Genomic DNA, 14,421 nt, shown 5'->3' on the forward strand with positions numbered 1-14,421 from the left:
TTCAAGAATAAGGAACAAACAATGGTTTTAATTTAAAATCTTCTTCTGCATTACCTCCCAATAAGAGTGTTAGATGATCCTTTGACACTTTAAATTTAGGTTGAATATTTGGCGTTCTTAGAAGGCATCACTTCCCAGAAAAAGCCTGATTCATTCACATTAAAAGTTTGTTAATCAGTGTGTCCACTTTCAATCATTTTCTTCAAAACATCAGGTTACTTAGCAGCTACATCCTCATCTACACCTCATCCACTTCTCCAGTCATTTTCACACTATTGCAAGTGAACTCCATTTTTAAAGTAATAAAACTATCCACTTAATGGAGCAAGAATTTCTTTATTATGCACTTCATTTCCATTTCCTTTCACTTCCTTAAATAAATTGAAGCTTATCTGAACAGGTTTTGCGCTAAGAGGAATATGTTTTTTATTGTAATTTTCATGCATGCAGTTAAATGTTCATCATCACATGGCTGTTTTTTGCAGTTGTTTATAAATCATAAAAAGCTGGTGCAATGTGGTCTTTTTTCTCTTTTATTTCATCTACATGTTTTATTTTAATTTTTTAAAAAATTATGTAATCAAACAAGCATTTCCATGACAATGGTACAATAAGAATGCTCATGAAACTGCAAACCTATTATGTACAACTTGCTATTCTTTTTAAATATATATAAAGTTATTATGTAAATTACTTTTTTCTTCCCTCTCTCTCCCTGACTCTAGAGATGGCTACCATTAGACACAATTAGCGGTGTATGTGTGTGTGTGTGTATGTGTGTGTATGTGTGTGTGTGTGTGTGTGTATGTGTGTGTGTGTGTGTGTGTGTGCAAAATAATTCTATACATCTATTCATCAGTTCTTTCTCTGGATTCAGCTAACATCTTTCCTCATACGTCCTTTATAATTAATAATAGTTGAAATGACTTATTTGCTCCAAGTCATTCTTAAAACAATATGGCTACTACTATATACAATGTTCTCTTGGTTCTGCCCATTTAGCTCTTCATTATTTCAAGCAAGTATTTCCATGTTTCTAAGATCACTGAGCTCATCATTTCTTATAGCACAGCAGTATTCCTTCATAATCATATACCATAACTTGTTCAGTCATTCCCCAACTGATGGGCATCACTGCAATTTCCATTTCTTGGTCACCACAAAGAGAGCCACTACAAACATTTTAGAACATATAGGTTCTTTTTTTTTTTTCTCTGATCATCTTTAGAAATAGATCTACATGTTTTATAATATTTTGTACCATCAACTCAGGCATTCTGATACCTGATCCTGTTTTAGAGCTATTCTGATCATATTCATGCTATTTAATCAATTTATTTTTTTTTATTTATGTAATAATGAGCCTCTTCATTTTTGTGCTGACTGTTTCTCTCTGAAATGTTCTTCCATTTGCCCACCGTGTTAAGGGCTGTTTTAAAACTATTAACACAACTATGTGTAGTATGGTACACAGCAGCACACTGCATATACTTGTGATGATAGGCAAATGCAGACCAATGATGTAATGACATGTTAAAGCCATTGACTAACTCGCATGAATCAAATTGACTGAATTTTTAGCTCACATAAAATGCCACCTGACATTTTATAATTCAAACTAAATTGAATTTCATGTTATTTGAACTCACATAAATTGTGACTTGTCTATATTCTTCGATTTACAAACCTGGCCAATGAAAGAATTTGTTTTGCTTGAATTTTCATATTTGTTACAAGAGTTTTGTTTCCCTTTTTTCCTTAGTGGTGAAAAGGAAAGAAAAATAACTTTCTTCATTAATTTTTAACTTTTTAATTCAAATATTTTGTTTTTATGTTATGATCACAGATTATTGCCAAGAGGTATCTTCTAACAAAGTAAAATGGTTAGGTGAAATTAAAAATACAGTAATCTCATTTGAAAATACAGCCAATATTTCACATCTGTAGCAAAACCCTCAACTTGATTTGCTAAAATTAATAGAAATTTCTTTTCTATTTCTTCTACTCCACTGGAAGAAGGAGAGGGCATTTCTTGTAACAAATATGCATAGTCAAGGAAAACATATGAGAGAGAGAGAGAGAGAGAGAGAGAGAGATGAAATTACTACAAAGCACTTCTGGAAAGGGCACTAGTCACCTGGAGGGAGGAGTGGAAGGAAGGGAGAATTAAGATAGACTTACAGTAGATGGCATGTGAGCTGAGCTTTGAAGGAAATTAGTAAATTTGCAAGGTAGAGGTAAGGAGGAAGTACATTCTAGGCACAGAGATGGAAAATAGAATATCATGCATGGTCCATAGAAGTAAGGCAATTTGTCTGGACTCTATTGGGCATGTAGAAAGGTAATCTACTACTATAAAGTTTGAAAGGAAGGCTGGAGCCAGATTTTTAAGGCCTATAAATGTCATGGAGAGTTTGAAAGACAAGAGGAAGTCATTGCAGCTTCTTGAGTGAGGGAAATATGGTCAGACTTATGCCTTAGTATTATCAATTTGGCTCTTTTGCAGAAAATAGACTGGAGAAGAGTGGATATTGGAGGCAGGAAGACTAATTAGGAAGCAACTACACTAATCTAGACAAGATAAAGGCTTAAACCTTTTATATATCTCTACTAGCCAGTTTCTGATGTAGGACTGCGTTTAGGAAAGGAACTAGGGCAAGATAGTATATAAAGGACATCATCTGAGAAATGTATGTTCAGGAAAAAAGCTGGGCCAGTCATATGACAAATAGGAAGTCCACCTCTTTCACTAGTATCCATAAACTGTCAAAAGAATGTGAGGAAAGTCAGAAGTATCTTATATGTCAGGTTTATGCAATCTATTGTGATCCCAGATCCATTTAGATAATGGAATTTCTAAGTGACCACAACCTAAGAAGGATAAGATGTAAATGAAAAGAAAGAGTTTCTATGGAATATGTATGGAGGCAAGGCAATGGTACTAGAGGACATCAGATGGCAAAGGTTGAATTATTTATTAGAAATTAAATGTTTTTGCATAGTTAGGCTTTCTCTAGATGGTTTGTACATGTACCTAATAGCTGAAGACATGAAGAATAGAAAAGACAATCCCTGCACTCAAGGAGTTTACTTTCTAATGTAGGGAGACAGCATGTAAATAAGATATTTACAAAGTAGATAGGAGGTGATATGAGAGAGGAAGGCATGAACGACTGAGCAAACAAGGGAAGGATCCTGCAGGAAGCTGTGAGATTTGAATTGAGGCTTGAAGGAAGAAACTAAAATGCAGAGATTTGGGGGATACAGCATTCCAGTCACTGGGGACAAAGGAAAACATGAAGGTAAGAAACATAGTATTGTATCTGAGAAACAGCAGTATAGTTTGATCATAACTTGCTTGAAGGGAAATAAAGCACAAGAAGACTGTAAAGGTAGAAAGGGGTTAGATCATGAATGGGACTAAATGTCAAATGATAGTTTTTAGTTTTATTAGATGTTGGAGATAATAGGAAGCCACCGGAGCTCCTTGAACAGATTGACTTGTTCAGACCTATATTTCCAGAACATCCCCTGATCAACTGAAAAAAACATAAATGAAAGAGGTAAAAGTCTTGAGGTAAGAAGACTAGTTAGAAGCTTATTGAGATAGCCAGACAAATACTGATGGGGAGCTGAACTAGGGCCTCTGTGAATGGAAAGAAGGGGAAGTAAGTATATGAGATGTTGTGAAGGTACAAATGACAAGATGTGGCAATAAGGTAGATATGTGAAGTGAAGGTGAAAAGTGGAGGATAACTTCAAAGTTGATGACCCTGAGTGACTTAGAGAATGGTAGTAACTTTGACAGTGACTGCGAAGTTTGGAAATGAGGGGAAGGTTTGGGAAAAGATTAGTCCAGTTTGGGACAAGTTGAGTTTGAGTTGTCTATGAGGCATCTGATTTGAGATTTCCAGAAGGCAGTTGGTAATATATGACGGTAGTTTAGGAGAGATTAGGTGTGTGTATATGTATATGTGTATGTGCATCTTAAAATTATCTGGAAAAAATGATATTTGAACCCATTGGTTTTGATTAGATCACTAAATAAGGTAGTCTAGAGGGAGAAGAGAATAGGGCCAAGTAAAGAGTCTTAGTTAGCGGGCATGAAATGAATAAGGAACTGGCAAAAGAAACTGATAGGGAGTGGACAAATATAGGGGAAAAGAACCAGGAGAAACCGGTCTCACAATTTCAGAAAAAGAAGGTAATCAGCAGTTGCCATTAAAAGTTTCAGAGAAGTCAAGAAGAATGAGGACTGAAAAAAGGCTTCTGTATTTGGTAATTAAAAGACAACTGATATCTTTAGGAAGAGAATTTCAGTGGAATGATGAGGTCATTCAAACTGTAGAGCATTTAGAAGAGAGTGAGAGGACATGGATTGAAGGTGTGAATTATAAATGATCAAAGAGTCTACCCACAAAGGGAGGTGTGGTATTAGTATGATGGCTGGAGAGTATGTAGGACCAAGCGAATTTGTTTTTTTTAAGATGGAGTAGACATGGGAGTGAAAGCAACGACTCACCTAAGCTCCTGGAAGAACTCCTCTGGATATCTCCGGGGGGAGAGTCTGACCAGACTTTGGAGGTGTAGAATCCAGTGGGTGACGGACTTTGACGGATTCGGAGCCCAGGCTGGACCGGAGGGTCCACGGGAGGGATCTGTTCCGCGGGGGTAAGACCCCGGCGCACAGCGCAGCGCGGTCAGCGCGGCAGGGCGGAGGGGACCAGAGGAGCCCGAGAGTGGCGGGCGAGACCAGCGGAGCAGGAGATAAGCCAGGCCGAGCCAGTGAGAGCCACTGAGTGCCAGACATCAGCGCAGCAGCCCTTGAAATCTTCAGCCTGAAGACGGACTTCGGTGGGTCACTACTTGAACTTCCAGGAACTGGGATGGCAGAGTGATCAGTAAGTGCTCTCTCCTCCCCCCTGATGACCGTGAGGGAACCATAAAATTCTTCCCCAGATTAATCCTGGATCAGCGGGAACAGCAGAAGGGGGCGGGTGGTCTCATAACACCAGAGGCTGGAAAAGTGGCAAAGGGGGATTCTTCCTACGGTAGCGGAGACGGCTGGAGGGACAGACGACCCAGGGCAGAGAAAATTCGCACTGAGACCCAGGCAAGCCTCAGAGCCGGGAGACGAGCCCAAGGAGGGGCGGGAACACGCGTTAGCTTCTAGGCGTGCCCCAGCCCTCCAGGGGGAAAGGGAAGACAATAGGGAAGCTGGGATCACCATCCCCTGACCTTGCCTTTGCCTCAAGTCAGCTGAGGAGATATCCTGAGGACAGACAACCCCTCCCACATACCTAACAAGCTAACCCCAGGGTTGATCGGGGAAACAAAAAACAAAAGCCTGCTTTTAGCCTAGACACACATCAGCTCAACTTAAAGATCTGTACCTTCTGACTGAAAGAACCAAAAGCTACAACACTCAGCCAACATCATGAATTGGAAAAAGCAGACGAAAAGTGAAAAAACCATAGAATCTTTCTATGGGGATAAGGACCAAAACACAAACACCAAAGAGGTTAGAGCTGAGACTGTACTTCCATCTGAAACCTCAGATGGGACTATGAATTTCTCGCAAGCACAACTAGGTTACCTGGAACGTCTGAAGAAGGATATAAAAGAAGATGGAGTAGACATGGTATATTCGCAGGCAGCATGAAGATAGGGAATGATAAGAAAAAGAATAAGAATGATTGTGGGAGGATCTTTTGGAGAAGCTGGAAGAAGATGGGATCAAGATTTTGTGCATGGGGAAAGGTTAGTCTTGACAAGAAAGGCAACTTATTACTTATGAAATAATAACATTCTTAGTGCTAAGATGTTTGAACCAAGGTACTATTTTTAAAATGAACACTATGCATGTTCCGTGTTAGATGTTGGTAGGATTACCTTTAAATGCATGGCATTCTATAGTCAAATTGAACATAAAAAGGTTCAATGGAGCCTAGCCAAGAATCAAGTCAACAAGAATTTATTAAGGGCTTACTATGTAACAGACACTGTGCTAAACACTGATTTAATGCTCTTTTAAAAAGAAAGGAAAAGGAGAGGGAAAAGAATACACTAGAAAGGAAAGAGAGAAGGGTAAGGGAAGTTATCTCACATGCTCAGTATGCAGAATTACAAAACTATACAAATAAGGAAGAAAGGAAGAAGTTGAACTTTGTTTTCTCATCTGAACTGATCAAAGGAGGGAAGCATATACTAACAACTTGATCCAGAAATACAGTAAAACAGGGGACAGGAAAGAAAGGAGAGGCTAATATGCGGGACAGGGAATTTAGGACGGGATTAGTCCTAAGCAAAACAAATACTAATTATGGAGGATGGATTATGGAGGGTTTAAAAGCAAAGAAATGACAAAACTTGTAATTTGGCTCTAAGAATGGGAAAAACAAAAGGGGCAAGGAATCAAAAGCAGTTTTGTTAAACCTGGAATGAGGTCTAGATTAGAAGTCTTCCTCATCATTTCCTCTACCTTCTAGAGGATAAAATGATCAGTAAAGCAAGTGAAGAATATCTCAGCAGGTGAGCTGAGAATGCCAGTAACTGTTCAAACTTCTTGTCACACATGACCGCTATACTCTTGCCTCTACAGCAATTTCTGAGGCTTGTTCCTGCCTTTTGAGTGCACTATGGTACTGCTCCTTTATTCCTCCATTAATTCTTTTTGTTTTGTTTTGTTTGTTTTTTTACCTCCATTAATTCTTACCCAAATGTTCTGAGTGATGCCTACTCCCCACCTATATTTCATGGATTTAGCCAATCTGCTCTTTTAGAATAAAAGGTACCACGCCATTGCCATATTTTAATCATGAGCGACAATCCCTCAAATTGTAATGATAAATATGAGGTTAAATTTAGACTTATGTAAGGACCACTCTGTTACCCATTCATGTTTAGACATTTAGGGCTATGAGTATTATTGCCACCCTTTTCCTGAATATTTTCTCTTGTGGATTACCAGACAAATGGAATTGATTTGAGTTTCCGTATCATTCTTCTTATATTATATCTGTGGTCCTCTGTGGCATCTAGATCAGTAGTAGTGGGCTATTTGCTTCATTCCCTACTTTCACTATAAAGATCAGTTAGCACTCATTTATTCCACCCAGCTATAAGTCATCTGCAAACACAGTGATCATTCCTTCCGTATCATCCAAAATCATTGATAAAAGTTCTGAATTGTAAAAGACCCAAAAGAGAATTACTCTACGGGATTAGTCAGTCAGTCAACTGACTTTTGAGGAGACCACAATGTTAAATGAGTACCTCAAAAGCATCAGGAATGGTAAATGAATAAGTATCCCAAAAGGTCTCTTTTACTAGCTTTGCCTTGAAAATATTTCAAAACCAGACATGAGCAAGATAAAAGCCCTTGCAAATGATAGGAATTTCTTTCTTAATAGCAGCCATGGGAAGTAGTTTTAATGACTCACAGATGCCCTCAGACATTATTTTCCCTAACTAACCTAACTACTGACATATTTAATAAAAAGTAAAAAATCAGTCCAATCCTTTTTCTTTCACTTAATAAACTCACAGTCATTTCCTATTTTCTACCTCACTTCTGAGGCAATCAATCTAGAAAAATGACCAGCCAGAGAACTTGCTGTTTCCACGTGAAGGGAGATTACTATGCTATTTAGAGTCAGAAAAATCATTTCTCCTTATTAAGAATAAAACAGAGACACTTCTTAGCAAGTAGAAATAGCTACCTGTATTATTTTAATTTTCCACTAACCAATAATGGTGCCATCTATATCTATTGATATATGTATTGGGTGGTGAAGAGTTGGATTTCCCCTTCATTCTTATTGAACAATGACAATACAAACCCACAACTTTAGGGAAATGACCCCTAACAGAAAGAACATTCATGCATGTAAGAATGTCTGTGTTTGCTTTTTCTTTTGGTTCTCCTGGCCTTGAGGGAAATCTTTCTATGTTGTGTATTTTTTCTCTTTTGAACTAGTTTGATTCAAGGTAGAGAAGAAAAAGACCTATCAGCTTTTTCTATCTAGAAGAATGTCTTAGTAGGGGATTATTGAGGTAAGCAAATAGTTCCTGGGAAATTACTGCACCAATCAGTGGGTGCTTTTACACTATAATCATCTTTATGTGCTATACAGTCTGTATTTTTTAAGACATTTTTATTAGAATAAGAAAATATATATATAAGCTTAGAAGTATATACACATGTATATAGCAAATAGGCTAGTGGGACATTAATTGAGTAGGGTATAAAGATACAAGTGAGTGTGTGTCAACCTTTGCAAATATAGATATACATGAAGAGGAAAGCATGATCACTCCTCCTACTTCTCTTATTTTCCTGATACAAACACCAAAATGCCTTGGATAAATAGTAGACAATTAATAAATACTTGCTACACTGAATTATACAGAAGGATATCATGAGAGACTTTATGAAATGCCTTGTTGAAATCCAGATATATTGGATTAAAGGCATTTCTTGGGTCTAATAGTCTAATAACTCTCTCATTTATTTATTCATTCAATTTACACATTCATTAAAAAATTGTTGATTAGATGTCTACCATGTGACCTATGCTAAGAACTAGGAGAAAAATAAAGATGATTGTATTCAAATATGTTCTTGTCTTCATGGAGTTTGGGATCAAGGAGTAGGACAGGACATAATTAAGCAATAATATAGATCAGTTATTTCATAACTACAATGCAGATTAAAAGTAATTAATATTTGAGGTACAATGTACTGCATGCAAGGTCAAAGAAAGAGAAAATAACTTTTAAAGAGAAGGATTCAGCAAAACTTTCACAGAGGTGTTAAGCTAAAATTTCAAAATGGAGAGATGAGGCAAAACAGAAAATCGCTTGCTCTTAGTGAATATATCCAATTGGTGTTAAGCAATCAACAAGCATTTATTAAATCTCTACAACGTGCCAGGCACCCTCTGGGACCTTATAACCAAGCCAGGGGAAACATGTATACATACAAATATATACTTAATAAATACAAGGTAATTTTTGAGGTGACAGCACCAGCAGTGGTGCGGTAGGGTAAGGGATCGACTTTCCTTTTTCTAAATATTCACAAATCCTCTAATCAGTAACCCCCAAGTCTAAATTTAATAGAATTAAAACAATTCTTTACTAGAAACACATAGGCGAGTTCTTCTTATAATGAACTCCGTTTGAATACTTTTGTTGGAATAATATTGAATCATATACTACATGAAACAAGTAGACTATCAGCTGAGACTGGAAGATTTTTGTCTTTTAGATATATTGATTAATATGATATTTCATGAAACAAAATTTTTATCTTAACTGTTTGATTTTCCTCTTAGCCTGTGAAATCTCAATTATCAAAACTATTTTCATTTACAATCTTATGACCTAAATTATCACATTATTAACAAAAGAAAATCATTTGAGTTGAATCACCTTTATATGGGTTCATGCCTTTGAAATTTGATAGCTAATTCCCTCTTACCTTGGGAGTCAAACACTCACCTTGAGGGTCAACTTCTTTAGCTAACTTCAGGGCATCTGAGTTGGCAAGATCTGTATTTGCAGGTGTAACAGCCAAAATCAGACAGTTTTCTCGAGTGATAAACTGCATGATCATTTCTCTGATCTGATATTCAATATCCTGTGGCTGATCCCCTACTGGCACTTTAGTGATTCCAGGAAGGTCAATAAGGGTTAGATTTAACACTGTAGGCCAAGAAAACAAAGAATCTTACTTATACACTCTGTATCCAAAGGAAATTGATCATGTAAAGTCATTTGATGCCTTAGTGAAAAAGTCAAAAGCATCTCAATTATATAAATGTTCTTTCTGAGAAGCACTGTTAAACAGAGATAAGCAAATAATCCATAATTGTTATGCCAATATGATTTTAATGCAATCTGAAAGACACTTATTTGCTTACCAAACATCTTTTTCTCAAGGACTAGTAGAGTCAAAATGGGAGGGGGAAGCAGTTATAATTAAAACACTCAATATATGCATATGGTACCTGACATGTAATATCAATCCATAATGGCATGAAAACACACAGACTAAGGCTGTCTTTCTCTTCACAAACACCATATGTTACTTGTAGTGTGTTTAGCTAATTAGTGAAATGGAAAGCTGTTTTAGGCATTCATGGTATTTTCAGGTGAACATATGAGAGTCATGAAGCTTACATTTGGGGAAAGAAAAACAACTTCTGAGTGAGTGATAATTTGACTTCTACCCAAATCAGTTACCATTCTGTGTATATATAACACAATTTGGCACATATGGCAAGCATTACTGAGAAATTATAATTGAGTACCATGTCAATCATGTAGTAGAGATGGTAAAGCAATAAAGGTGACTGGAAACAGGATCAGAAATAATGAAAGTGTGCAGCATGGACAACTTAGTTCTGATTATAGATTATTTCCAACAAGGCAGTAAATTTCATACCAGTGGAAGAAAATCTTAATTTATGAGCTCATACTGATAACATGGATCAGAATGATGGCTGCTGTTTCAGGAATACAATATAGAGAAGCATAGGATTAATAAAACAAAATCAGTATGGGCAGACTCAATCAGAGAAATGAACACTAAAGATTTCTGCCAGTACAGAATTATTGAAGTAAGCAGAGAATGAATGTCCTGGATTTCAAAAGTTCAAGATAAACCCAGAGACTTTCAAAAATGTATGTTAATCAGTTCAGGCATAAACATTCACTGGGGAGAGGGGAGCTGTTAGCTAGGCTTTGGGGAATATGCCATTTCTATAAGAAACCCTAAATGCTATGGAATATAAAAGAATTTTATTTGAGAAAAAAGAAAATGTCTCACCCAACTAAGGAGTTGAAAGGTAGATGAAAAACCATTAGGGTTTGTTTTTCCCATGAGCACGTCATTGATTTTATATAACCATATCTGTGATTAAAAAGTACATCACAAGAGAGGGACCCCATTCTTTATGGATTTTAAAGTACATATTATAGGTACAAGGACCATTACACTAAATGACGCTGAAACAGTTTTTATCGAGAAAAAAATTTAAGATGGATGATTTACTTACCATGTGGGGAATAGACTCGTAAATTAATGGGTATAGATGAAATGCCTTTATTCATTCCTGTCACTCGATCTGTTTCTGCTTCAATCTCTTGACGAACTTCATCAAAATCTGTAAACTTCCTTCCTTTGCAGTGTAAGAATTCACCATATTCTATAAGGACAAAGAAATATGCTAGTCCTAATGCCATATTAAAATTATTTCAGTATTTCAAGGATTTAAGTTAGTACTGTCTTCACTAATAAAAGCTATAAACCCTCTATAATGTGATCACAGTGATGACAGCTGGCATTTACATTAGACTTTGAGTTTTACAAAACTTTATATATATGTGTGTATATTTATAGACATATATCACATATGTGTATGCATATATACATTACATACACATATATGAATATCTGTGTATATGTAGATATGTGAAATTGGATTTGGTTTTATCCTCAAAACTTTAAGACTGGTATTATATAAAAATTTTAACAAGGGGATATTGAGGCTCAGAGAGATTAAATTACTTGCCTGGCCAGCAAAGATTTGAGGCAGGATTCAACTTTACGTCTTTCTGACTCCAAGTTCAGCCTTCTATTAACTATACCACATAGTTTTGTCTCAATGAAGATAATAGTCTTAGAATGTTATCATGACTCCCCCCACCAAAAAAATAAAAAGAAAACCTAGATGTTTAGAATAATAATGTCAATGATATGTCTATAATTACAAATCAAATCTTCCCAATACTGCCCAGATAGCCATCAAAGTAAAAAAGACATGAAGCATTCTACACTTTCAAACTTTCATGTAGTTCAAGTAAGAACTCTAGTTGAATGTTCCTTAAATAATGTGGTTTTAGGAGTAATTCAAAGAGAATAAACACCTCTGAACTAAAATGCAAGAAACAATGAGTTATCAAAGAAATTAAAACTCTAGTAAACACAGAACAGTTAAGCCATCAATTTGATTAACATTCTTTATGCTATCTGCTAGACAGTGATAAAAGGAGTAGCTCATATGAATAATTCATAAACTTTAGAAAAAAGGAATAGATGGAAATGAAAAAACTTCATACAATAATTTTAATAGAAGTTACAGAAAACACTGACAATAACCTGAGAATTCCTACTAGTTCAGATAGCTAAAATATAATTTTTCTCAAAAATAAGATTAAGCTTTTTTCCCCCAAAGGGAACAATTACCTCAAAATTACAAGGGGTTGGAGAGGGAAGAAGTTGAGAGACAGAAAAAAACAACTTTAAAAGAGTAAAAAAAAAATGGGAAAATACTGGCTCCTCACAAGAAAAGAATCCTCTGCTGTCTTGTGAATTTCATAAAAATCCAACTTTATAGAGGGACTGAGGTCACAAAGAGTTGAACTTGACTGAAAATGACTAAACAAAAAAGAAACTGTCAACTTACTATGACTTTAAGGAAGAGAACAATGAATAGCATGTATTTAAGCTCAGTGATATTGTTACGCTAAGCCACAGGAGGCTTGCAACGTGAGCCAAGAGAAGCCATCAAGCAAAATAAGCCACTAATCATTTGAAATACAATGATATTTTTCCGAGAAATTAAGTTTATGCAGGCCAGTGAGGACAAATAGAAACAGGATTCCTGCAGGCCACATGTTGACCTCAAAAACCACAAATTAATATTACCTATGCTACATTGTACTGTTATGTACTTTGTTAAACATTTACCAATTACATTTTAATCTGGCTAAGGCTGCACTCAGGTGGGCAGAAAGCAGCCCACAGGCCAAAAGTTGAACACTTCTGATACAAACTATACCAGGATAAGCAAAACATGGCATAAATACAAAGGATTCTTCCATCCATTCGTCCTCATTCTGCCCCGTGAGACCACTAAAAACTCAGATTTCCTTCCTATAAATCTGAAAAAATTTTAAATGGTTAAAGAAAGATGATATTCCTTGCCACTAGTACTCCTTTTTATCCTGCTTCTGCAACATACAGAGAAGAGAAAGCATTTCCAGAGAATATGATGAGCAGTAGACATTGGAGAGATCCTCCCAGATCCCACATTTAGGGAGGGGGGCCAAGACAGCCACCTCATAATTTCCCACCTGGCTGCTCTTCTCCTACAAGATCACAAAAATTCATCATGTCCCTGAACTTAACGACCTCCCTCTCTCCCCTCTCCATCTCCACTTTTTAGCTGTTTTTTATGTTATTTTGCCCCATTAGATTGTGAGTTTATTGATCTCAAGGGCTGTTTGCCTTTCTTTGTATTCCCAGGATCTATCAAAATGTCTTACACATAATAAATGTTTATTGACTGATTGACGATTATTGACAGAGTAAAGGTCGATAGGAAAATCATATCATATTCCTCTTTCCCCCCCATATTCTCCTACTCCTTTTTCCTGCTTTTTATTTTTTATTTTTTGCCTTATTTTTCACTTCACAGAATAGAGACTACAGATTGCTCACCTTGGTTTCTGGTATGCAGCACTAAAGAGACTGTTGACCATTCTCCAAGAGAATAAAGTTATGCCTATACCTAAAAGTTTGGTCCTTTGAATAATGCGGTAGGTCGATTACTGGGGTGAATAGACTTTAATGTGGTTCATTACTACTAAACTGTGAACCAGAATAAGTTTTTCTATATATAAAAAAATGACACAATGTGTTGTCTAAAATTAAGAAGACCACCCAAAATGGCAGAGGAAGAAGCAATATCCTCTAACTCCTCTCTCCCCCCCACAACTACCTCCAACAAAGTCCTAAAAGACACCAGAGTCCTAATAAAAAATGCAAGGAAAATAAGTGTCACTTTTCCAGCTGATATACATAAAGATACAGGGATAGATCCGTGGACACTAGGGACAAGGCCTCGCTAAGAGAGTACCATAAGGAGCCTTCCACTATGGCAGCACTCTAAACAGGGGCCTGGAGGGATTACAAAAGAAGCATAGATGGGTATGATAGAGAGTATGAATGAGGAAGAGATTTCACCTGGCAACTCTGTAACTCATACCCCAAAACTAGGTCACAAAATCATTGTGGAATGAAGAGGAGTGGTGGATGAGGACAGCATGTTTCCAGACCTGAGGCTGTACACCAGGAAAGAATCAGGAAGTGAGCAGCATCTGGGTGGTTGTGACTCCCAGAATGGACTGGGGGCCTCAAATCCAGTTCTCATCCTAGTCTGAAGACTGCAGCTGAACAACCAGCCCAGAGAACTCAAAACAGGGATTAGTGTACAATTCTCTTGCTCTAACCCTACATAACTCTCCAGCTACCTTACAGTAGCTTAGTCTAGTAGACTGCTGCTGGACTAAACCTGTGTGTGTGTGTGTGTGTGTGTGTGTGTGTGTGTGTGTGTGTGTGTGTGTGTGTGT

The 14,421-nt window shown here is 36.8% G+C and overlaps 1 protein-coding gene across 7 annotated transcripts in view; it reads right to left on the minus strand.

The window, feature by feature from the left end:
* DNM3 (dynamin 3) overlaps positions 1–14,421 on the minus strand; it is a 626,037-nt gene that overhangs the window by 451,602 nt on the left and 160,014 nt on the right. For all 7 annotated transcript variants that reach the window (XR_011975664.1, XM_072648609.1, XM_072648608.1 and 4 more), the window contains exons 3-4: positions 11,064–11,213; positions 9,505–9,708 (exon numbers count right to left, since the gene is read on the minus strand). Coding sequence is in view for 6 of the 7 variants with exons in the window: in XM_072648609.1 (XP_072504710.1) it covers positions 9,505–9,708; positions 11,064–11,213 (354 nt within the window). In the remaining variant the exon portion in view is untranslated. The remainder of the gene's footprint in view (positions 1–9,504; positions 9,709–11,063; positions 11,214–14,421) is intronic.

Source organism: Notamacropus eugenii, chromosome 2, assembly GCF_028372415.1.
Source record: "Notamacropus eugenii isolate mMacEug1 chromosome 2, mMacEug1.pri_v2, whole genome shotgun sequence".
NCBI classification, from domain to species: Eukaryota; Metazoa; Chordata; class Mammalia; order Diprotodontia; family Macropodidae; genus Notamacropus; species Notamacropus eugenii.